Source organism: Harpia harpyja, chromosome 6 (assembly GCF_026419915.1).
Source record: "Harpia harpyja isolate bHarHar1 chromosome 6, bHarHar1 primary haplotype, whole genome shotgun sequence".
NCBI lineage: Eukaryota > Metazoa > Chordata > Aves > Accipitriformes > Accipitridae > Harpia > Harpia harpyja.
In genome coordinates, this window is record NC_068945.1 from 56,078,385 (window position 1) to 56,101,927 (window position 23,543).

The 23,543-nt window shown below is 44.6% G+C and overlaps 1 protein-coding gene across 3 annotated transcripts in view; it reads right to left on the bottom strand.

The window, feature by feature from the left end:
• LHFPL3 (LHFPL tetraspan subfamily member 3) overlaps positions 1-23,543 on the bottom strand; it is a 279,660-nt gene that overhangs the window by 17,288 nt on the left and 238,829 nt on the right. Inside the window, exon 3 of one of the 3 annotated variants that reach the window (XM_052790226.1) lies at positions 20,113-20,140. The exons of 1 other annotated variant lie outside the window; for it this stretch is intronic. In XM_052790226.1, coding sequence (XP_052646186.1) covers positions 20,124-20,140 — 17 coding nt within the window. In that variant the 3' untranslated portion in view covers positions 20,113-20,123. Of the gene's footprint in view, positions 1-20,092; positions 20,141-23,543 lie in introns of all 3 variants that reach the window. One more of the 3 variants, XM_052790225.1, reaches the window with a different exon arrangement.

Here is a 23,543-nt window from a genome sequence, read left to right on the forward strand (position 1 = left end):
CACAAGAACTGGCACTTTCACAATATTTCACCCAGGAATTAAAAGGAAGTGAGAAGACCAGCCCTTGTATCACAGCAGCCCCGTCAGTGCTGGATGAAATGAAGAAAACTCTATTGAAAGTATAGAACAAGTATTTGATAAACACTGGTTGATGTAGCACCTGTGTGCTTGGAAGGTTATGTGTTTTCCACTTAAATAAGGCAGTCTACTAACAGACTTGAACCCTCCCTGCAAATCTCGTCTCTGGTATTCACCATTGGGGCTACAATCTGAAAAGCATTCTCTCAGCATTTAGGAAACACTGTTTAGATAAACTGCTATGAAAATAAATGCAAAACTTGTTGGAAAAATACTGTGAGAGTGGTCATTAGTGGTTTACTGTCCAGCTGAAGGACTGCATTTATTAGTGCTTCATGGGAATCTGTCTTGGGTCTGATGATGTTAAAATATTGTCATTAACCACTTGGATAGTAGAATAGAGGATCACCAATGGAATAGAGGATGTCCTCTTCTATTTGTAGGCCACAGTTATCCAGGAGGGGCTGCAAGTGTGTTGTAGGACAGCAGCAGTATTCAACATTTATAATGAATTAGAGAAATGGCCTAAAATATAGAACACAATTCAATAGCAATATGTGCATGGGCAGAAGAAGGAGTTGTACAAAATATAAGTTAGGGACCAACTGACCACATGAGTCCATGGGGCCCTTCTGTTGTGAAAAAAGACAAAGGCCCTACCAGGATGTGCAAGCAGGAAAACTTACCTGCGAGATGTGCAAGGGGACTCTGCCAGGCTACTCAGCAAGGCCTCAGCTGTGTGGTTGGCTTTTTGGCACTAGACTATAAGAGAGAAGTGGAGCTACTGGGTAAAGACAAGAGCGGAGCGACAAGAGTGACCAGAAGCCTTGGAAATCTTAATGTAAGAGAAAACATGGAGCAATTGAGCTGTTTAGTCTAGAGGAAAGGAGACTTACTGGACATAACATTTTTAACTATGAAAAAAGCTGCTGCAAAAGGGAAGGGAATAAATCATTCTCCCTAGGGATGTGACAAGTAATGGGCTTAAAGTGCAGCCAGGGAAATTTCACTTAGAGATTAGGAAAAGCCCATCTAGGATAAAGCCCGTTGCCCAGCAGAGCAGCTGCTGAGAGAGGAGGAGTGGGAGCCGGCGGTGCCGGGGGGCCCACGGCGCTGCCCCCGCCAAAATGCCCCCACTCCCTGCAGCCAGGCATAGCTGGAGGCACACCAAAACCCCATATTGCACCCACTGACATCCGACAGGGAGAGAGGAAAAGAAAAAGGTGCTGTCTCCATCTTGCACCCTTTGCCCCCCCAGGAGGTACGACAGCCCTTTGGGGACGCTGTACCGCAGAGCCTATTTGTAAGCCAGGGCTTGGGTGGCAAGATGTGACTTGCTGTTCGCAATTTCCCCACCTGGAGGGACTAAATTCCATAGGGACATCATGCTTTCTCCCCACATGATTTACACAGAGGACATTTCCACTGATCAGGGAAAGAAAGTTTCCCCAGACCTTATTTCTGTGCCAAATGTACTGTCTATTTTTAACAGCAAGCTGTCATTAGCATTTGTTTGCTAAAAATAAACATATTTCAAATGCAATTCATTACCTAGCACATTAGGGTAAAAGCAATTTATGCTTCAGTCAAGAAGAAATATTTTTAAGAGATAAATTGGTTCATGCAAATATCCGTGACTTGCACTCAGTGCATGTGGCACCAGCGGAGACGATGCTCTGATTTCAGTCGATTGATGGGATAGATCACAAAATTCAGGAAGCTGTTGAGGAGCTCTTTAACTTAATTAAAAACATGACCACAATTATGTAAGAGAAAAATAAAAAAGACATGGGGGTGTTGGAAACAGTTCTCCCTTATAGCTGCAGCATAGCAGAATTTAACAAATGGGCAGACATAGTTTTGGGGGAGGGAGTATTCTTTATTATATTGACCATAATAGCTTCTGAAAACCTACACATCACTGCTTCATGCTCACAGAACAGGAGAATATTACAAGGGCATAGTTTTGAATCAGAAAATACCAGTGCATAAGGATTTTGAAGTGGGTTTAGATGGGCTGCTGAGCCAGGAGCTGGATGGTGATCTCTGGTGAACCTGTACTTCACATATGGCCTAGTCTCCTTTTGGTTTTGGTTTTTTTTTTCAAATTAGCTTCCAAAATGTTTTGTGGAAATAAAGTATTTCCAGCAAAACTTGCTAGTTTTGATGGCACTTTTAGCAGAAGGATTTCTGGGGCATGTAGGGAATTACTGCTCTGAACCAAGGCTCACAAGTAGGAACTGAACCTGAGCCTCATGTACCCCCTGCGAGTGCCACTCTGTCCTTCTGGTTATAATTCAGAGCAAAAATAACGTACCATAAAAAGATAAAATCGACTCAGAGTGTTCAGGATATTTGGGGGAAAAGCAAAGCTTTTATTTCCAGCCAGTGCTAACGAGCAAGATGCAGCAGATCGTGTGAAATCGGGACAGTCTGATTTTACCCACTAGAGGGGAGTGCTGTACCTACAGTTACCAGCTCACTCACAGCAATACTCGTAATTTCAAAATAAGTGGCATTACTAAGAAAATTAATTAATGTTACTTGTAATATAATTCAAAACAATGTAAAATAGGAATATGCCAGAAACTATTATTAAACGTTCAAAATGAAAAAATAATAACTTCTCAGGTTTAGGATCCTTCCTTAAACAATATTTTGAAGTTACCAGACTCCATTTAAAAAAAGATTACACCTACTAGTTCATCTGAAAAAGTGGGGGTTTGTCTATATTGTTTTGCAATGCACAGGTGAAATACTTCAGATTAAAACACAGTCTGTTTAACCTCAGAAACTTTATCTGTAAAATGCTCCTGATGATTCACAGTAATTTGTGTTAAATCTGCAAAAGCCAACAAACACCTTGCTGTCCCAAATAGTTCGGTGGCAGGATCCTTAGCTGATTGCAAACACGTGAAACAAAATGTAGAGAGGGAGGTAAGAGCCCAGGTGTGCTTCCTACCTTGGATGTGCTGCTGGGAGAATGCCACAGCTGGTGGGACAAAGGTGGCTCTGAACATGGGAGGAAAGAAATCTCCAATTTCTTCTCATGGCCTCTTCTCTATACAGTTTTGGCACTTTAGCAGTTCCTTGCTGCCCGTTTCACCAGAAACACCCACCGAAGTAGCATAAGTTAAAGCACATCACAGTTATTGAGGTTTTAGATTCCAGGGATGGGGAATGTGTTAGCACTGGTGCCCACTGGCAAGGGAGCTGGTTTTGGGATGGGTAGTCTCAAGTCTTGGGTTTGAAGCTGTCTGGTCCTGCCATTAGGCTTTATTTTACAGAGCTTTATTTATATCAGCTCTTACTGATCGCCTAAGCATTAGTGATGACCCCTCCCACTGCAATGCAGTATGTGGGGTGTGCTGCTACACCTTTCCTGCCGCAGTGGTGATCCTGCAGGGGACCTGTTTGCACCCCTGCTCACCATTGCATCTCTCTGGCAACTCCAGCCCGCTGTTTCTTACTGGTCTTTTACTGCAAATCCTTAAACCAAAATTGATATTTCCCATCTGCCAGGTCTCTGCTGTTTTCTTGTCTCAGTGTCACAGACTCAGAAAACTGCGGAGGTCGGTAGGGACCTCTGGGGTACCTAGTGCTACCCCACTGCTCAGAGGAGGGTCAGCTACAGCAGGCTGCTCAGGGCTGTGTCCAGGCAGGTTGTCAGAATCTCCAAGGATGGAGACTCCACCACCTCTCTGGGCTGCCTGCTCCAGTGCTTGACCATGCTCACCATAAAAAAGCTTTTTCTTATGTTTAAATGGAATTTCCTGCATGTCAGTTTGTGTCTGTTGCGTCTTATGCTGTCCCTGGGCACTACCAAGAAGAGTCTGGTTCTGTCTTCTTTACTGCCCCCCCCATCAGGTATTTATACACACTGATAAGGTCCCCCTTGAGCCTTCTCTATTCCAGGTTGAGCAGGCCCAGCTCTCTCAGCCTCTCCTCATAGGAGAGATGCTCCATTCCCTTCATCATCTTAGTGGCCCTTCACTGGACTCTCTCCAGTATGTCCACATCTCTCTTGCACTGAAGAGCCCAACACAGGGCACAGCACTCCAGGCATGGCCTCACCAGTGCTGAACAGAGGATCCTGTGAACCCACTTTGCCACAAGGACACATTGCTGGCTCATGGTCAGCTTGGTGTCCCCCAGGACCCCAGGTCTTTTCCTACCAAGCTGCTTTCCAGCTGGGTGGCCCCCAGCATATACTGGTGCATGGGGTTGTGCCTCCCCAGGTGCAGGACTTGGGGGTTTCCATGCGTTAAACTTCATGAGGTTCCTGTCCACCCATTTCTCCAGCCTGTTGAGGTCCCTCTGGATAGCAGCACAACCCGCTGGTGCACCAACCACTTCTCCCAGTTCTTTATCTGCCCCATCATCCAGCTGGACTTCACGCCACTGATCACAGCCCTTTAAGCCTGGCAGTTTTCAATTCGCCTCACTGTCTACTTATCTAGCCCACACTTCATCAGCTTGTCTGTGAAGTTGTTATGGCAAACACTGTCAAAAGCCCTGCTAACTTCAAAATAAATAAGGTCCACTGCTTTCCCCTTGACCACTGAGGCAGTCATGTCGCTGTACAAGGCTTTCAGGTTTGTCAGGTGTGATTTCCCCTTTGTAAATCCATGCTGACTACTTCCAATCACCTTCTCATCCTTTGTGTTTGGAAATGGTTTCCAGGATTATTTGCTCCATCGCCTCCCCCAGGACTGAGGTAACACCGCCATGTCTATTGCTCCCCACGTCCTCCCTCTTGGAGATAGGAGTGACACTGAATGTCTTGTCTATGGTATGCCCAAACTGACTGAAATTTTTTAATGACTTTTTTGATTCAGTCACTGAATAGAAAAATAATTTCCATGGTTGTTGTCTTATTATGGGAATGGCATTCTTTTCAGGTGCCCCCCCCCCCCGCAAGGGTTTTCCTTGGCTGCTCCCTCCGACCCCAGCTCTTCTTTTCCTGCTGTCCTCTATTCAGAGAGCGTGCCCAGGACACCAGCCCAGGGCAGGTGAATCGCTGGGGTGTTTCCTCACGTGCTGGGCTGACTCTGGAGGACTGAACCTCTGCTACAAGCGTGTTCAGCTGCTATGAGGAGGGAATGCAACAGGAGCCAAGAGTGGCTCAGAGGACAGAGTGGGAAGTATGAAGGTCTTTTAAAGCTGCCTTTTCTTCTCTCCCCCCTCTCCAAATTGATTCTCAATCCTGAGGAAACTCCTGTGGGCCCAACGAAAGGGCAGGGTCCTGCTGTCAGAAACTTCTCCTTCCTCCCTCCCCCCCCTTATTTTCTCTGCTCCCTCTGCAGGTGACAGGCACTTTTCTCCTGCTATTAAGGTTTTCTCTTCCTATACCCATGGCAAGTGTCAATCTCCTCTGTCCTCTTCTGTTTTCCATTCTCTTCTTTTTTATTCCAGGAAGGGAAAAGGAGGTAGCACTGGCATCCCAATTATTTATATGTAAATATTTTCTCTACTTTTGTCCTGATTTAGCGAAATTTGGAGTCCTGCAGGAGCAGGCAACAAAGTCCCTTCTATTCCCATCAGGCATCCTCTCAGCTTCATTCCTGGCTAGCAAAGCAGTTTACAAGACCAATAGAAAACTGACATTCTTTTATCCCTGCTGCAAAACTTGTTTCATAATTATGTGCCCTATTCTAAAATGTATATGCGGCCTTAATCCTCCTAATATGTAGGGTTTAATATGTATAAAAAGCCTGCTGTGTACAACATCTCAGCACAGAATTTCAATTGCTAGAAAGGCTGAGACTGAATTAAAAAGGAAGCACTGTGCATGGCAATGAGCTCATTTTGACAGACTGAATTAATTTTAAATAATAAGGAAGTAATTTCCATCTCAGTAAATGCCTGCATTTTTCTGCAAAAATAAAACACTATAGTCGGAAAGATACTCTTGAGAAATGTCCCTCATAGAGATAAGTAAACCAGATAGCAATTAAAAAAGTAAATAAGTCATAATTACAATAGTAAAAGGTAGTATTAAGTATTAATGCACTTCAAGCCCAGCTGCTTTGATTGAGTTCTGCTTTATCTCATCATTAGCTTTATAATCAGAAAAATATAATCATCTGAAGATACATAGATTTAAGCACAGACAAATACCTCCAGCAGTTAGATATGGCGGTTGTAAGGATGCAGTCACAACTACCTGATGCAAAAGAAAAGACCATGAGAAAAAAAGGCATGGGAAGATGTAGAGAAAGAGATCCCTACACCACCACCACCAATGTCCCCCACCGTGCCAAAACTTAGAGGCTTGAAAACAAAATGTTCTCTGGATGGCTGTGTGGGGGACATGGCTTTCTTTTGTTGAAGCATGACCAGATGAAGCAATGGTGCTTCCTGTGAGAATCAAGGCATTATAATACTCATCAGGAACCGAAATGGTGATGTTCAGCTCTCTCCTTTAGAAGGGAGGATTCACTTCTGTAGCCCAGACCAGCTGGGAGATATCTCGCACCACCACACTGGGAACACAACAGGGTACATGGGACTGCAGTGATGAAGGTTTGCACCAGAGCCTCTGGGTTCACCCTTGGCACTAGACCTGAGTTTATTCAATGAACTATACACAGGTAGTCCCTGGTAGATCCATGACCAGGGCTCCCATGCCCTGGGGAAGGCTGTAACCACCAGACACCCTCCACATCTCTCCTTGAATACTGAATTATTTTCTGCACAGCATCAGCAGGGCAATCTATGTCATGAGTGTCTGTGTTTGTGTGCATTCCCTCTTCCCTAGCGTAGCCTCTGGGTTGGGGTATAGGGCCCTCTCCTGCGATCCAGACAAAAAAAACCCCTTTTTGTCCAACAGCATGGTGGTTTGAATGTCCACCCAGGAGCTGGGAGATCCTGCTTCAGCTCTAATCCTTGCAATAGCTGCTTGACTGCAAAGCATTCTCTAAAATGCAGCTTTCCTTGTCCTGTAAGTGAAACTGGGAGAAAGGGAATAAAAAAGAAAGATCAAGGATGACATTGTAGCCTGGTGATAGGGGCACTAAGCTGTTGAAAAGGTGATCTGACTTCCACTGTCTGCTCCCATTAATATTTAATAGTCATTAAATTAGAAGTCAGGGATGTGTAGGATTAACTACAGGTCAGCATCCTCATACTTATATCTGAATGAATGAGATAGTGTTAGTATGGATGGAAATAAGCTATTAGCAATAAGCATGGCCAGTATGTCAGTAACAGGCATGAATTTAAACAATTTAAACACTGTCCCTGAGAAACCAAAACAATGAAATGGCACAAACCCTGCACCAGTGCCAAAACCTCCTCCAGCACAGATGCCCACTGAGATCTGAAACCGTTTGGCAAAAATCAGCCCTTTCTCTCTGTGGATTTGCTCAAGGGACTTGCGAGAGACTGACACTGAGAAAACAGCTGTAAACAGCTTTTCATGCACTTGGAAGATCACAAAACAGCAACCTTTGAAGGATGCTGTAACTGAGCCACCTGCATTGCCAGGAGAGGAGGCGAGTGCCTTGCGCAGGAGGACGCCGTACCAAGCCGTCAGGCTCATTTTTAGTTTGCAGAGTTTGAGTGGCTGATGGCCAGAGCCGCAGGAGTGTCCGCCTGCTCCCCTCCGGCTCTACCCTGCCACCGAGGCATGGAAGAGCTGCAGCCCGACTTCTTCTCCACTGCGGTTCCTATTTCGGGTGCAACTTGGGAACGTCACTGACTGCAGCCGTTGGTGCAATATTTCCTCATCCTTTCCACGCTCATTAAAATGAAAAGCAGTCTAACCCCAAGCAACCTTTCCACGTCTGGAGGAAATACATGTGAAGACTCTGATGGGCAGCTTGTCCCCTCGTCCCTCAGCGGAGAGAGGTGGGCTTGTTTGCCATCCTCCCTCGTGCAGGGAGGGCTTCCCACCAGCCGCGCGGTTTCCCTGTGCTGATGAGCAGAGAGGAGGAGGGCGGTCCTCCACGGAGGGATGCCTGCTGGATTTGACCAGACAGCTCAGACCTCAAGCAGCTTCTTTTCCCACAGTTGCTAAGAAACCAAAACAGTCACCTCAGCTGCTGAAACAACTGTTTAGTACATTTTTTCCTCCATTTGTCTTGTTCTGGGTAACAATAGCTTTAAGCCTCTCAAGGCTCTCCCTGTGCTCCTTGCGGTGAAGAGCTGGGCAAGCAGGATGCTGGGGGGGAGAGTTTGTCCTCAGTAGCTCTTGCAGGAGGGCTCCAATTGCACAGGTTGTTTCAATATGTGGCCTTCAGGAAGTTCCCTACGTTAACCTGTCTGCGGGAGTCTCAGAGACACTTATTCATAGGCGTCATTCGAGACGTGTTTCAGATGCCCCTTACAGCTGCTGTTGGCACATCCACCTGAGTTGCCAGTAGCTCCAAATATGACTTCGATGAAACCTGTTGTCCAACTCCTACCTTACATCAGTGTTTCAAATGACTCCCCCGTTTATCCCTTTGTAGGCCTGGCTCTGGCCAGCATCTCACCCTCGGCCATTTGCAGGGTGCCTGGAAGTAGGGACACTGCTGATTGCCCTGCAGAATTTTGGCTCTCCTTGCTGGAGCACCATCTGGGAAGAGACCATATGGCATCCCTACAGCTCAGAGCTGGACAGACAGGGAGCCATTGAAGAACAAAAGCCCACACGAGGTTACACCTGCTGGGAACATCACGCAGGAGAAAACTCCAACCCGCATTTAGCTGCAATAACAGAAACAAGTGAGAAAATAAATAGACTTGGGCAAAGGGCGGCAGGGACCTGATCCCTGGTCAAGGCAGAGATAGGTTTCCAGATCTACTTTGTGTAGTAGTAGCACAAAGCATTTGCCGCTGGTTGAACAGGAGTGGAAGGCTGATAAAAAACCTCGGGGAATAACCTTCCCTGCATAAATGACTCTGGGAACTTCGCTGCTTTATTTCTCTCTCCTGTAAGGATTTTTCAAAGTTCAGCTGCATGGTCACAATTAATAATAGGTCCAACTCAGCAGAGACTTGTAGCGTCTTGGAAATGTCACCTATCAAGATACACAAATAAAGGTAAACCAACCTCAAAATATTAACTACTCCATGTGTTTGCTAATGGTGCTGTGCTGACCACGAGGGCTGGATTGCCGTTCCCAGCACAATGCCTGTAAATTCTGCTGGTTCCCCAGCAGGCTCGGGTTGTTTTTATTAAGCGGTTACGTGTTGTGCTTCCCTCATGTGAAACTGCCAGTTTTCTGATGGAGCGGTGGCTCTGATAGAAAGTTATGACCTTTTTTCCTGCAGCCTTGGTGGAAACTAGTTGTTGTATCAGCTCATATATTTCATAACTCTGGCAAATAAATCTGGGTGTTGTATATGTTTAGTAAAACTGAGATCTCTACTGCACGAGAAAGAAGTGACACAGTGCTGGGAGCGAGAGTGACCTGGGCTGAGCTTTTGAACTAAGGATGTTCTGCTGAGCCAGTGCTCCTGGGAGCTCGTGCTCTGCCATGGGTTGGCCTGATGAGATGTTACTGTAATGGTACAAATACTGTAATGAGATAAATACAGGGTCTGTGGGAGCATGAGGGCATGTCAAGGGCCAGGTCCATGGCAGCCAGAGGAGCCAGGACAGCAGGGCTCCCCAGGGAACCGGCATTCCCCAGCAGGTGGGAACACACAGTTCTCCCCTTTTATGTGTAAGGTCAGAGCAGAGGTCTGCTCAGTACGTACCTTTTTTCCTGACAGTGGCCAGCAGCAGATGCCTAGGGCAGAGCAGGAGAGGGAAAGCCATAGGGATGTTCTCCCAGAATATTGTACCATCCTCCAACAATTTGCAGTGCGGGGACTTCAGGAGCCCAACAGGCATCGTTGCGTGTAAGGACCTTTCAAGTCTTTCTTCCACGAATGTATCCAGCTGTTTTGTGAACCCTTTTAGCATGTACAGTCTCAAAGGGGGAACCATGGGCAAGTGAAGTCCAGGTCACACAGGATGTTGCTGCCTGCCTGGCCTGAACCTGCAGCCCAAGGCACTGTGTCAGCCACTAAACCACCTTCCTCTCCTGAGCATGAATCAGCATTGACCTCACTTCTAACTCCCCAGCAGGCACCATTCACCCAGTCAGTCATTAATTTTTCAAGCGGTGTGTGTGCCTTCAGACTTAAAAGGAAAAAAAGGCTGGTCTCTCAATCCCAACAGCATGGCTTACAGTGACCTTGTGTGTGCCCCATGCTAAAGCAGACAGGGAGACCTTCTGCGGATCATGGAAACAGTTTGCTGCACCTTCTGGTAGTATCATTGCTGGTGAGGAAAAATAGGAACATGAGAATTTCTGATTAGCTGGGTAAATGGCCAAATTACCTAATTGGGTTCCTCCAGACAGCTGCTATCCTTAGCAAGAAACATGACTCTATTATTCTGTAATGGCACAGTGTTTAGCAAATCCTGCCAAAGGAATATATGGTCCTTGTTTTTTTATTCCTCTGAGCAAAATATTCCTGTTTTTTCCTAGATGTTTCTATCAGGCAATGTTTTAAACCATATTTGACTGACGGACTGAGTTTACTGTTCCTGAAAAGAGGCTGGAATAAGTCTTCAGGATGCTCTAATTAGAAAAGCAGCTCCTATCCCAACAGGTAGTAAGAGCAGACTGCCATACCCTGCACATCACTAGGATGAAGTGTATTCAGCCAACCTGGATGATTTTTTGTGTTAAATTTTCTACCTGGGAAGTGACATTGGCTATATACTGCACTGATATGAATCCCCCAGGCCAGCACTGGCAAGTTACTACCTGTTTCATACGCTTTTCAAGGGATTCTGAGTGCAACCTGTGCTTTTGTTTATGCAGGTAGTCTATAAATACTGTCTGTTGCCTTTCATACAATGTGCTTATCAAAGGTTATGTGAAGGAGGCAGTTTTTGTAGGACTCAGTAAACTTTACCACTGTCAGTGACAGAGTTGCCTTTAAAGCCGATGAAAAGCTGTGCACTCTTATAAGTCTCTGGACCAAGATCATGGAAAGACATTTACTATCAGGGGCATGTAAACTACAAATTAATTAAATTCTAAGCATGTGAATGGAGCATCATAATATTTTATACAAGCTACAATTAATTAGACATAAAATGTACAAGCAATGCAGTTATGTTACAGCTTGCACATATTTTGCAACACTATTGAAAACCTATTACAAATGACTTGACAATCTTTGCTGCAGGATATAATGTCCATTATGGCTGACATTGGCAAAAAGGAATTAGCCCTTTCAAACCCTCTAATTTTAGATGTAATTTTTGTAGCATCTTCATCTTTCTAAAAAAAACCCCAAATATCCAGGCTCTAAAAACTTAATCCTTTAAGTTTAGTGCAGGGCACCCAAAATTGCCAGCCACCTACAAGTACTCTGGGTCACAGACTTGAACGAATTACTGTTGTGCATGCCTTCTTAAATCATCAGTATAATAGCTGCGCTCTTTTTTGTTTAACAATTTGATATGTAATTGAGAAGTCTATTCACCACTCCTCAGTGATCTATTTAATCACAACTAATTCTTGTTATTTAGAAATCTTTGTGGCATCTCTGATCTTTCTAATCTGTTATGAACGTTGTCTTTAAGGAATCTGAAAATGCACGTATTAATTACAAACTACTTCAGAGGCAGCTGCTGTCAGGCAAATAATTTTTTGTAAATCAGAGAGCTGAAATAAGCTGCTCAGGGAAATTGTGTGGGTTACAGTAAATATTTTTAAGCCTCATATCCAGCTCAAGCACCATATACAAGGTAGAGGTGAATGAATGTCCTCTGGATGGTGGTTAGTATGCTAAACTCTGCTCAATAGAGTCTACTCAGACAGTATCTTGTGGTCACACTGTCACTTTCTTCTATTTTTTCCCCTGGGGAAAAAAAAAGTAATTGTGCACATGGACATCCTGAGACACTCCATTTCCAAATCTCATTCATAAATTCCTTTTGACTTTCCAGAGGGATCTTTTCCTCAATATAATTTTAATGTAATGCCAGGTCTTTTACAGGCATTTACAATACTCTCCATTTCTAATAATTTAGAATGGAGGCAGGAAACATGCAGCAGCTGTGTCTTCCCCTAAAAAAGGATGTTTTCAACTCAGGATGAGCTGTAGGTCCCCTGCTACAAAAACAAATGGCAGATGAAGACTGACTCTGTTTTACTTTGAAGGAAATTCAGGCAAGGCTAACTTAGGCAGGAGCATGGCATCGATTTCTCCTCCAGCTGCCCTGCACATACTTTTTCTCTGGAGAGGACTATAGAGCAAGAGAGTTATTGCATGCATCTCATTGAAGGCAATACCTCAACGCCAGAGGCAGGGGTAGGTGGGAGACCAAAGGATGACTTGAAAATAGCACAGACAAGCCTGATTTCATGAAAATGGCTCAAACCTATGGAAAACTTGAAGATTGGTACGGTTTGAAAGCCTCTTTGGTGGCACTGTAGGAGCAGGTTTTGTGCTGCAGGAAGCCTGATATGGGAGAAGGAGGCACCATGAAGAGGAAATGAAAATGGGTAGTCTGGAGGAAAGGAGGAGATAAGCAGGAAAAGCCGTAGGAGTAGTTTTATGGAAACTTTTGAAAGGTTGGACCACGACCTTGACAAAGAGGATGAAGGTGAAGCAGTGAAAGGATTTAGCGTGGTTTGCTAAGGAATTGAAGCAAGGAATCAATTTTAGTTGTGACATTTTGAGGGAAGACAAGGTGAGCACCAAGAGGGCCAGAACAGAGAAGGTCGTGGAGACTGAGGATGAAGCTATCAGGGCCTTACTGTGGGAACAAATAATAATAGATATTTTTGTAGGTTGCTCTTGAGGGAATGTCAGCAGGATTAAATGACAGCATCAGTCTGGATAGAAGAGGGAACATGGTGATAATGTTGAAAATAACACTGAGGGTGTGTGCTGTGTGGATGTGGAAGCTAATAGGTTTCCCAACTACAATCAAACAGGGTAGGCATGTGAGGTAAGATAAGGGGGTCAGTTTTAGCTGTAGCTGTATAGCTAAATGAAACCATCTGGCATTACTGTCCTGGGGAGTGGAGACCTGCCTACAGAAGAGGGAGGGAGGTATTTAAAAAAAAACAAACCAAAGATGGAGACTCTGGGGGAATGAAGGAAGTTTCCAGAAGTTGACATTGGTAAGGAGGAGGATTTAGGAAGAGGATGGACAACAGCTGCATCAAAACAGCTAAGGGAAGAAGAGCACAAAATAGACTTTGGCAGTATGAAGGACGGAGATGAGGGATGCAGGGAGAAGGCAAGGCCATCTGAAAAGCTATCCAACATCCTGATTTCTAACCTGGTGCAGCCCCCCATGTACACATACTCTTGCTCTGTTCAGAAATGTTGCCTGGGCAGCATCTGAGGATTTTGAATATTTGCCCCCAAAGTTTAGTAGGTTGGAGATGCACAGGTGTAGATCCACCCACTGTGCAACGCATGCTTACTTGGTCCAATCTGTATCACACACCGATCCCATGAGTATGTGTCTGGGATGTGTCAGACTTGGAGGTCACAATGCCCATGAACATGCCTGTATCCAGGAGAAACAGCCCTTTTCTCTGCTGTCTTAACAAGTGTCCCTTTTCCACATATCTGGGCAGAAGCAAATTTTACAAACTGAAGGGATTATGTGCTGGATATTGCATGTACCATTGATTGTATGTATTCTATGCACATCTGATCTCAGCCAGGGACCATCTGACCCACTGATTTTTGGGTGGTTGGGTTTGTCATGTCCTTGAGTCAGGCATCTAAAGCCCATCCTACAGGGATTATATGATATTCAGCCAGAGGTGAGCATGCTCCCCGCAGAGATATGCTATTGATAGGGAGAGGTAATGAGTTAGATGAAATCATTACTTATCCTTCCAGTAAGTTGTGTCCTGATTTAGTAACATATTCCATTTGTAGATCATATTGTCTCTGGTGAGTCTGCTTTACAACAGCAGTGCAAACAAATTAAACAAAGTTTTGATATGCTTTTATCAAAGATTTGTCCCTAGTGTCCTTTGATTTACTTCTTGAGATCTCCTCTGGCACGAAATGGATAGAAGCAATATTTTCTCCCCCTCAAAGTTGATCTGAGCTCAAGCACCTCTGAGAATAAATGAGCTCTGCCTTCAGAGCTGGCTTCAGGCATTCTGGAGAATGACTACCCTCCCCTTAATATATAACAGGCTGAAGATAGCTGTATGTCTTCCTTCCAGTGAAATTGCTTTTTTTCTCCAGTTCCTTGGCATCCAGATGGTGGTGCTCTGTGTGTCCTGAGCCAATACCAAAATGAAAAAAAAAACCTGCTGCATTTTCTTGCTGGTTGACAAAGGGAGCTACAGAGGTACACGCTCTCCTTGCCTTTAACCACCCTTCCCTCTCCAGTGAGGACCAAAATTAATGACAGATCTCATTTGCCAGCAGGGAAAGATTCTTGCATTTTGCAAATTTTGTAATTGCGTCACAGAGGTTAGAGATGGGTATAACCTATTAATTACCCTTTACACCACTCCAAGTCTGTTGAAGATGGTTCTCTACAGCAGGAGGTATGGTTTCCAGCACATTTTTATATGAAACAGAAATCTGGAACAAGAAAAAACCTGGTTCCATGGGCATCAGAATAGAGTCTTTTTTGTCTCTAGTCTTTCACACAATCATTTTCTGCCAAAAATGCTGATTAAGAAGATGAGCACTTGAGGTCTCATGGTGCTAGCATGCTTGTCAATAGGACTATGAAAGGGAAATATGTCTTATGAAATAAGAAAATGCTCTTAAAGATGAGCGCGTTGAATGACTGGAAAATCCAAAATAGTCGTTCATCAGGCAGACAGGTAAAGCAGTGCGTGCAACAGCATCAGCCAGTTCTAGTTCAACTCGTGTATAACAACTTGCCAGGTTAATACATTGCCAGGTTGTAAGATGCTACTGGTCTGTCTAGGTTTCTGCCTGTGAAATTCTTTGGGTAGTCTGAATGCAGAGAAGGGATATCACTTGCTGCCATTATAAAGGAAGCCAACAATATACAGCAAATGCAACCCTTAAGACAGCGGATAACTTCTGATCCTTTGGCTATGTTTGATGAGTGGTTCAGCCCTGGTTCCCAAGCACTGTGGTTCCCATGGGACTGACAGCATCCACCTGACACAGGAGTCCCAGTGGCAGAGCAGGCTTTGGGGTTGCAGACACCAGCACGGCCAGAATGCGCAGGGTTCAGACACAAGCCCAGCCAAGCTGTCTTCCATGGCGAGCATGGGAGAGGGACCCTGCTCTTGCCTATGAACCCCAAGATCTTTGTCCTGCTTCAGGTCTTCATGGTCTGCCTGGTGGCTGTTGGCCATAGGAAAAGGTTGGCATTTTGGGGACTCATGATGCAGAAAGGTTGGCCAGCCCTAATGAAGGATTATAACTGTGCTCTGCTGCAGGAAGGAAAGCTTGAGGTCGGCTGAGCTTTTCAATGTCTTTGATAAAGACCTACAATTTTCACATGTCGGGAAGTTGGATAGTCTTTGGGCAAGGGAGGCATTGGTATTCCACTGGGCAGATTTCACTTTCCCAGCTGTCCCATGGGCTTTCAGGGGCAAGTCGGTCTGTGGCCCTCAGCCAGCAAAGCACTTAGATGGGAGTATACCTCTCAGTCCATGGATCATCCTGCCGAATTTGTTAGGGCTCCTCACGCACTTCCAGGAAACGATGTGCTTTGCTGGGCTGGGTCCAGTGTCTCTCTCCTGCTCCCATTTGCATAAAGCTCTTTCACATCCCTTAAAGCCATATTAATATGCTGGATGGGCTATGGACACTGCCTGGGACTGCACTGCTTGCTTGAGTCATAACCATACTTTCAAAATTGAATGAGTAGAGTATGCTTTTGCTTAAAGTTAAAAAGCACTGTTCTTCTGGGTTGCGAGCAATATGAGCATCAGGAAAAGGAGAGCTGTGCCTACGCACTGTTCCAGTGATAAACACATGTACTCTTGTTTACTCCCTGAATAAGACAACTTTGAGCTCAAAGTTGGCAATGCTGGAGGGGATCAGCACGTGGCTGAGAGCAGCAGGTGGGAGCAGAGGAAGACACAGTGTGTTACCCTTTTTGTTATGGATGGATCCCAGAGCCCCAAAGGTGGCACTGCAACAGCAGCTTGAGTGACCATGACAGGACAGGTCAAGTGGAAATGTCGGGATATTGTGGAGATGACAGAGACCAGCGTAAGTATCTAGCAGCAAAGGACTGCTAGGGATTAGGGCGTGAGACAAGAAATACCCTCATGAGGGCATGCCTAGCTCTGTGGTGCAGAGAATATCTAAACACAGGGAACAGAGGAAACCGAACAGTAGGCAAGTGAGCCGGACAGTGATCATTTCAGAGAGCATTGGCTTTTGCTTAGTGCTGCTGTTGGGCAGATGAAGAGGCATGCAGTAGCAGTGTTGACAGATTCACGGCCACCCAGCATCACTGTGAGCAGCTATGTTCGTGCCTGGGAAGCGCAGAAGGTGTCATGGTAAATCCCAAGGCATGTGTTCCTGTTACTGAAACCCTGCAGTGATAAGCCATCTGAGAGAGGTGTTGGAAACCAGTATCCTAATCTGACACAGTCAGAGATGTGTGTGGCTGAAGGTTGAATGAAATTGTAGGAGACTGTTTGGATCGACGATGGCAGTCTGGCTGGGGGTGGTGGGACTGGCTGGGCCCTCTGAATAATTTTCTGAGGATTTAATGTGAAGGACAAAACTGCAGTGTAGGTCATTATAAAAACTATTCCTGCCATTTGCTCAGAATGACGTAACTGGAGACGGTAACTGTGACACAGGAATTGGTGAAGGATGGATGCTCTGAGGCTCAAAGAGGAAGCCAGCCAAGACAACAGGGTTTGCAGAGGAACGCATGAGAGCATGATCCAGTGGGCCACAATGGCTGGCTCTGTGGACTGCTGGCTGAGTATGTAATATCGGCCTGTACTTACACTAACAGGCAGAAGCAGTGTGCAGTGGACTTACACCCTTGTGTGTATGTGTGCAAGAGGGAGATGGTGACATTCAACAGTCTGCAGTGGTTCTTCAGGTCTGTCCTCTCTTACCGGTGAATTTGTGTCCTGATGTCAGCCACTTATACGTGTGTGCAATTTAGAACAGTGATTAAATTTTGTGGCTGAGGCTGTTAACATAATTTAAAATAACAGAATTGTACAAAAACACAGCAGGAGAGAACTTCAGGAGGTCATGCAGACCATTCCTTGTCCCAAGGTAGGCTAATTGCATCAGTGTCACTTCTGATGTGTTTGAATAATTTGTCCCTAAGGCTCTCCAACACTGGAAGCTCACAGTACCCTTAGGGAATTGTTTCCTCTGCTTCACTCTCCCCGCTGCTGAAAAGGCTTTGGGATTCATCATATCTGACTTGAATATTTCTTTCTGGAATGTAAAACATGGTTGCAGGTGCTATTACCCACATATGGGCACTGAAAACCAAAAATATTCACTTTCATTTATGGACTGCTCCCTCACACTTGTAAAATAAGAGAGCTGAGTTGGAGACATCCCTGCCATGCAAAGGAAATCAGTGGGGAAACTGGGCTTCTTCCAGCAGCGCTGGGCTGACACAGAAACCAGACATGGCTGAGTAAGGAGATCAGCATGAAACACCCAGATTATACAAATGAATAGGATGAAACATTGCATGGCTCAGCAATCCTCTGCCAGATATGGGTGTCTGAGATACGGCTGGTTGCAGCAATCCTGTAATGGGGGTCAGAGAGTTGAGAGCAGGGAGGCAGCAACCAGGGGAATTAGCCCAATTCAGGGAATCTGAACTTTGGACTAAGAGTAGTTTAGGGGAAGAAAATGGGAGCAAAAATGCTTAATTGGGTGCTTTGGGAGATGACTATTTCTTGTCACAGTGCAGCAAGACTCAAAGGCAAATTCAGGATCCTTAAGTGGTGCTAGAGACAGATCTGTGAGTTGGCTCCTATCAAAAATGGTCTGTGGGACATCTATTTACCATGCATGACAACTGTGGGTAGATGTTGGCCATTGTTTTGTTTTGCTGTGCAGGATGGGGGAAGGTGGGTCTCCTGCCATCGAGAGGAGGTGGGAGGTTGTGGGGTGGCCCAGCTGTGTGTGTGTGTCATGGCTCCAGCTTCCCTCAGGAGGCACATTTCTTGGGGAGTGAAGGGGTTGAGCTGAAGAAGGAACATGGTGACTTTTTGGCAGGCAGGAACAGAGATCTATGGTGCTCCTGCCTTGAGGCCTCAGTTGAATCTCAGAGGCTCTGACTCCTGGCGGGAACTCCCCAAGGAGAAGGAGGCAGGGAAATCACAAACACATTATTGACTCCCTTTCTTTTCTGCAACCCAACCCCAGCACTAACCATATTTGAAAATACAGCTTCCAGACTTCTTTTGCAATGGTTTCAAAAAACAATCTTACCTCTTTTGCCAGCCCTGTTTTTCCCTAGCTTTGAGTTTGGCATTGACATTAATTAGGACTTCAGTAGCATCGTTAGCCTGGCGCTTTCCTTTGTTACTGAGAACAGCGAAGGTGACCTTGCTCGCCAGGTGGATTTTCTCAGCTCTGACAGTCTAATCATTAATGTCTTAGGAACAGAAGTAGGGATCTTACATGGGAAACTTGAGAAGAGCTATAAAAAATCATGTAGACAGCTGTCATTGTCAGCTGGCGTAGCTCCAATAATTCAAAAGTAGATGTGTTTCTGATAAGTCATCTTGTTCTCACACAACACATGCTGTAACTCCACATGTATTACACATATTGGGTGCAATGGAGTGAAGTGATATTTCTGTTGCATGATAAGAAAATACAACAAATATCTACATGTGTAGCTCAGTTGCAAGTGCCTGAGCTGAGTATACTGAGAGTAATAGCCAGCATTTGGTAATATCCATTTTATTATCCAGAAAAGTGGAACAGTGACCAGCACACTGATCTCCGATGATCTGGTTTCAAATGATAGCTTACAGCACAGCAAAAGTTATTTTGGTGACTTCACTCCCCACCCATACAGTCATGAAATTGTAGAATCATTGACAACTGTAAGTCGGAAGGCACTTCTGGAGGTCATGTATTCCAATTCCCTGCTCAAAGCAGGTCCAACCAGAGCAAGTTGCTTGGGGTCATGTCCAGTCAACTTCTGAGTATCTCCAAGGACAGAGATGATACTACCTTGCTGGGCAACCTGGTCAATATTTGACCATCCTCATGACAAAAAACCACAGTGCACTTAAAATATGAGTGGCAACCCCAGGTGAACAGAAACCCAGGCAGGGGATAACTGAGTTCTGCCTCTCAATACCAGGCAGCACCAGAAGACCTGTGTGGGTAAGTATGTTTCAAGATGCTGTGATTGGTCTCACCTTCATAAGCGTTACATATACTAAGATTAAAAGAAGGATATAAAGACAGGAGAACATCATATTTGCCCGTAGTAGTCTTTTTTTAACAGAATACTGTGAAAACATAATATTTTTAATTCCAATGTGTCATCTGTCACATGAAGCAAGAGTTTGACAACAGGAGAGTCGTCACGAAGCATTCACATTGCAAAGGCACAGATGTGGGTAGCAGAGCTGTACGCAGCAGCCAGCTGCACTAGTACCAGGCTTGACTTCTAGAAAAGGCAAACTGGGAGCTGCTGCTTTCCACTGGCAAGCACGGAAGAATTGTTGATACTGTTTCTGACCCATTTGAATTGCACACTTTAATGTCTCTACAGTGGATTTCTAAACAGCCATATCCAGCGGGGCCCTGATCCTTGTAGGTACTTCCGAACATTACTTAAGAATAACAAACACAGCTTGCAGATTTGCCACTAGCAGCTGCCACAAGCTACTGAAAAAGGCAGATTATTAAGACTATACAAAACCAAAGCTGGGAATATAAATATAAAATGAAACGCTTACATGTTGCTGAACATGCTGCCTAACATCAGAAACACGAGACAACAGCAGAAAGCCATGCAACGTATTTTGGCAGAAGCGCGCAAACATTTCACAGCTTGTCCCCTGGATGCCATGCTCACACTTACATTGGTCTGTGTCACACTACCTTAACTTGTTTTAAGCATTTCCATCATCTGTGAGGTAGGGAGGGAAAAACAGAATAGTTAAAGTATAATCAAATGAGATCTTGCACATTGTAGTATAATTTGTAAACAATCTCATTATTGGCTGTGGTGTGGAGAGTGTGAATGGTTCAGGCTTCTGTCTCAATTTAGCCAGACAGGGAAATTTCTGGAAGCCAGGTGAGCGATTCAATGGGTTACTAAGGAAGTAGATGAAAAAACTAGGATTAACAGAGGAGAAATAGTGACAGAACATGAATAAACACATAAAAAAGTGAAAAATTTCTGTGTCTTACTGCATTTTTTTGCTGTCATGTCAGAATCAAAACTCCCAGTAACATCTTTCGATCAGTGGGCAATTTTAAACACTATGTTAATCTGGCTACTTCAAAAATATTTGAATAAAGATGCAAAATTAAACAAACAAACAACCACAAATCAGAACAATGCATTAGATAAAAGATAAAACTACATCAGTTATCATCCCTGTATGTGTAGATCTACAGAAGTCTTTCTTCTAGATGAGAAATTACAGTCATAAAATAAAAATAATACATCTAGATCTTGTTGATACATTGCTCGTCATTTTTTATTATACTTCCAAAATCATAGGTACCATTTGAAAGACCCAGCCTACCAAATCCTTATATGCACAAACTCTCCTAATGGCTTAGTTTTAAGGGCAGCCATGCATTGTGCTTTTAATTATGCACCCACAGAAGCCTGCTCCAGTGAGATCTTGTGCCCATGATGCCCTGAGAAAGCCCACGGGATCTTAAAGATACTTTGGACCTCAAAGGACTGTATCTTCAGTCACCTACTCCTATAATTTATTGTGAATTTACAGTACTTTGCATAAGTGTATAAACCTTTCGTGTCTGATGAGGACAGATACTAAAAGTCACCTACAAGCTGAAGGATTTGTATCAAGAAACAATGTGTACTTGCACATCTATGTATTATACTGCTGAACAGCTAAAAATCTGTAACAAGCATGGAAGAAACAAGAGTCTCTCCTGAGGGAGTGGCAGAGTAATCAATTGGTCTAAACTTTTGCTATTAGACAGGAGCCTCAAAGGATATGCTGAAATAGATAGAATTTGAGACTCTATCTTAAAGCAATAATTTCTTAACTAAGAACGTAGACCAATGGTTCCACTATCACTTGAAAACTGTTTTGAAAAGATTTTAAGAACTTTAAAGTAGATTTGACATATAAATCACAAATAGACAAAATAACATCAGAGTTGTATTTTCTAGCTGGGTCTAATGCAGAAGAACTGTAAAATGCAGCAGAGAAATTAGACACAATAGCTGGAAATATCTAAATGCATTGATTAAATGATTGGCATGTCCCTGGTGAAAATAGTCAATATATTAACTTTTCTAAAGATTCACAGTAGGCAGTAAGGAAAAAAAACCCCGAAAGATACATGTCTGTGTATGTGGGTGTGTATATATATTTTTTTTTTTAAAAAGAATTTGCTGGATTTCTGTCTTTCTTGGAAGTTGTGACTGTTTGTATACTGGTACTGGAGTGCCTCCATTGGCTTGTCTCCTACCATTATTTCAGCAATGAAACATGGGACAGACAGAGCTGCTGAAGGATATGCACATTGGTTGAATACTGAGATACAAAGCAAAGCAGCTGTCTCATTTACAATGCTGGGAAAAAATGAGGTAAAATAGCTTATTAAACAAGTGTTATTGACATAATTTTACTTTTTTCCCTATTTTATTTTGATCCTTCTGCATAGTGAGAGCCAACGATCAGGAATTTGTAGCGATGTAATTGCGCTTGGCTCCCTGCCTCCCTCCGGCACATCCCAGTTAAGTGGAACCGATGCTGTTTCGTGCAGATTAGGCAGCAGTCGTTACAATTCAGCAGTGTTACACCAATTGGATACACTTGGAAAATATCCTAGGGAAACCAAGACCCTGTTCAATCGCTGACAAAGGGTCCCACGCTCCCCAAGCTCTGCCTTTTCCCAGACATGTGATCTTTCCCCAGGATCACCCGAGGATGTCCCTGCCTGTTCTGCCTCCCCAACATGCTGGCCGTGCAGCTGCTGAGGGACATGGGACGTGCAGTCCCACCCCTGGGATGCCATGGAGAAGACCCCGGGGAGCTTGGGCACTTATTGCCTGTCCCATGGGCCTTGGCTTAGGCTTACCATCCCCATGGAGATGAAGGCTTAGTTATCACCCAGTTAGCATAAACCATACATAAGTAGAGCCGATCTCACTGCTCAAGTCTCCTGGGGGATCTGCACAGGTTTATTATCCCAGGCAACATCTCCTCTCCACAGGAGGCTCTCCTGCCACCCTCTTAGTTAGGTCAAGGACTGCTTCCCCTCCGTATGTATGTATCATGTAGACATAGCAGGAATCATTTCTGGCCCTTAACTGGTTAATAAACAATGTTTTCCTTCGGTCAGCAGTAAAACTCTTGTCCTTCCTTGAGTTCCTCCTTGGCATCTTTCATCAAGGGATGTACCTTTCACTGAGCCTTACTTTCTGTATCAGTCTGTACCCTAAAATACACATACAATATAGGTTTCTAAGCAGGTTAAGTGTATATAGCTGGTGGCTGTCTCCTGAACAAGTCTGGTCATGGGAATGACCCAACACTTGGTGGTGGACTGGGAAGACCGATCCCCAGCCTCTTTTCTTTGGTAAATCGTGACAATGCGCATGAGATACTGGCAAGCCTGGGGCCATCTGGGGATATGCTCACATCCATGTTTCAGTTGGGATCAGGAGAACAAGTTTCTGATCAAATTTCTGAGGTGAACTTCCCATTTACTGTTCTTGTGCCAGCTGATGATGGGCAACTGTGGGGCTGTCCTGATTGCGGCTGGGATAGAGTTAATTTTCTTCCTAGTGCTGTGTTTTGGATTTAGTGTGAGAATAATGTTGGTAACACACTGATGTTTTCGTTGTTGCTGAGCAGTGCTTACATTAAGTCAAGGACTTTTCCGCTTCTCATACTGCCCTGCCAGCGAGGAGGCTGGGGGTGCACAAGAAGCTGGGAGGGGACACAGCTGGGACAGCTGACCCCAACTGGCCAAAGGGATGTTCCGTACCATATGACGTCATGCTGAACAATAAAACTGAGGGGAGTTGGCCAGGGGATGGCTGCCTGCTGCTCGGGGACTGGCTGGGCATTGATCAGCAGGTGGTGAGCAATTGCATCATGCATCACTTGTTTTGTTTATTCTATTACTATTATTATTTTCCCTTCCTTTTCTGTTCTATTAAACTGCCTTTATTGCAACCCACGAGTTTTACCTTTTTTCCGATTACCTCCCCAATCCTACTGGGGGGGGTGGTGGTGAGCAAACAGCTGTGTGGCGTTTAGCTGCCTGCTGGGTTAAATCACAACAGGGGCCAAGCGGATGCTTGGCTGGAATAA